This window comes from Aureococcus anophagefferens (genome assembly GCF_000186865.1).
Source record: "Aureococcus anophagefferens unplaced genomic scaffold AURANscaffold_37, whole genome shotgun sequence".
NCBI classification, from domain to species: domain Eukaryota; class Pelagophyceae; order Pelagomonadales; family Pelagomonadaceae; genus Aureococcus; species Aureococcus anophagefferens.
The window spans coordinates 65,698-67,760 of NW_008705594.1; the positions used below are offsets into that span (position 1 = coordinate 65,698).

The 2,063-nt window shown below is 54.2% G+C and overlaps 1 protein-coding gene across 1 annotated transcript in view; it reads right to left on the bottom strand.

Annotated features, from left to right (window-relative positions):
* Positions 1-1,609: 1,609 nt before the first annotated feature.
* AURANDRAFT_67295 (hypothetical protein) overlaps positions 1,610-2,063 on the bottom strand; it is a gene marked incomplete at both ends in the record, with an annotated part of 3,179 nt that continues 2,725 nt past the window's right edge. The window contains one exon of the mRNA XM_009042789.1: positions 1,610-1,907. Within this exon, the coding sequence (XP_009041037.1) occupies positions 1,610-1,907 (298 nt within the window). The remainder of the gene's footprint in view (positions 1,908-2,063) is intronic.

The window sequence follows — 2,063 nt, forward strand, 5'->3', positions numbered from 1 at the left end:
TTGAGTGTGATCATCATCCTCCTCAGCTTCCTGAGCAGGAAAGCCACCAGCTTCCTCCAAGGTTGAGTATGATCATCATTCTCCTCAGCTTCCCGAGCACAGCCACCATCTTCCTCCCTTGAGTGTGATCATCATCCTCCTCAGCCTGCTGAGGAAGGTTGAGTGTGATCATCATCCTCCTCAGCTTCCTGAGCAGGAAAGCCACCAGCTTCCTCAAAGGTTGAGTGTGATCATCATCCTCCTCAGCTTCCTGAGCAGCAAAGCCACCAGCTTCCTCCAAGGTTGAGTATGATCATCATCCTCCTCAGCTTCCTGAACGCAGCCACCATCTTCCTCCTTGAGTGTGATCATCATCCTCCTCAGCTTCCTGAGCAGGAAAGCCACCAGCTTCCTCCAAGGTTGAGTATGATCATCATTCTCCTCAGCTGCTTCCTGAGCACAGCCACCATCTTCCTCCTTGAGTGTGATCATCATCCTCCTCAGCTTCCTGAGCAGGAAAGCCACCAGCTTCCTCAAAGGTTGAGTGTGATCATCCTCCTCCTCAGCCTGTTGAGGCAGACAGGACGTCACGCTGCCTCAAAGACACGCCAAACCCAGCATCCCAGCATTCTTTTTGCAAAAGGGGCTGCCTCCCTCGAAATTTTCGCCCGAAGCAACCCTCCTTTAGCACGACCAGCAAAGCGTGCAAAATATCATTATTAGACTACCCCCGCGAAAAAAATCTCTAAAAGGTGAGGTGGCAGATCACCTGCACAGGTCATTTTGTGCAGTTCAAGGAGCCAAATCCCGCATGAGGGGGTCGGATAATACAACTTGACTTTCGTTGTTCCCACCCCTCATAAACCGGCGCGTTTGATCGCGTGGGACAGGCCCTCGAATTTAACTCGAACATTTTTCTGGACGATTCTTGGTTTTCGTCCCGCCAGCACTCTGGAATTTCCCACCGCGCGTCGCCATCGGTAAGATTTTGCTTACTTGGACCAGCAACCGCTTCCGACGGCGGGCGCCGTAATTTCAGCGCGGCCCGTGAATTTAACTCGTCGACCCAGGGGTGTTACAAAGCAAAACGTTTGGGTTAATTTATTGAAGTAGGAATCGAAAACCTCATCGAAATCGTACAAAACTGCATCCTTTCGACCGACGGATAACGCTGCGATGATGTGATGCGCCGGCACCGCGCCGTTTTGCGCCAGGTGGTGCACGAAAAGCGCGCGTGCTGCGTCGGGCAGCGACGACGGGGTTCGGGAGCGCAAAAAATTCTGCTGGCGGCATTCTGCGGCGACTGTCGATCACTGCGACTGCGGGGCGCGCCGACTCGATTTTTCACATTCCCGGGTCCATATAATGACAGCTGGCATGGGGCAACTCATCACCGCTCTGCGATCGCCCTGCGACTGAATTAGGTTCGAAACTCCCCCGCGCGCGCGCGACGACGACGACGACGGCGGCGGCGGCGGCGGCGACGACGGACCGACCGACCGACCGACCCAGAAAATAAGTGCCAGGAGCTCCCTGGGGACCTTGGGGGGGTCGCCCGACGCCTTCCCAAGTACGCCCCCGCCGGACCCAGTCGAATTTTACAGACCCGACCCCCCATGCGGGATTTTACTCAAGAAGGAGCATAATCTCTAAATTCATCCGGCACCGATGCATTTGCTTGCCATGCCATATCCTCGGGTAATGGCGCATCGCCATTTTCGGCTGGGGCCTTGTCGCTTTTTTCTGCCAACATCGGCTCCAAATTATCCACCAGTTCCAAAGCATCCCTCTCAGGACAACTCTTTTTAGTGTGGTCAGTGACGAATCTGAAGCAGCAATGGCAATAATGCCCCTTTTTTTCCTTTCCGTTTCCCTGGGCCTTCTTCGTCCTCTCTTTTCTTTTGACGCTTGGGCGCCCGGCACGGGGCCTGTAGGCGGGGGGCATGCAGAGTTTGGTATCTTTCAAGTCTATATGGCGTTTCACATCATGCATGTTCGGAATACGTAGAGATTCGACGACAAGGGTTCCGTCTGCCTCTTCCGTACAGTACACGTCTTTCCATGCCCGCGTTGTGTACTTTCTA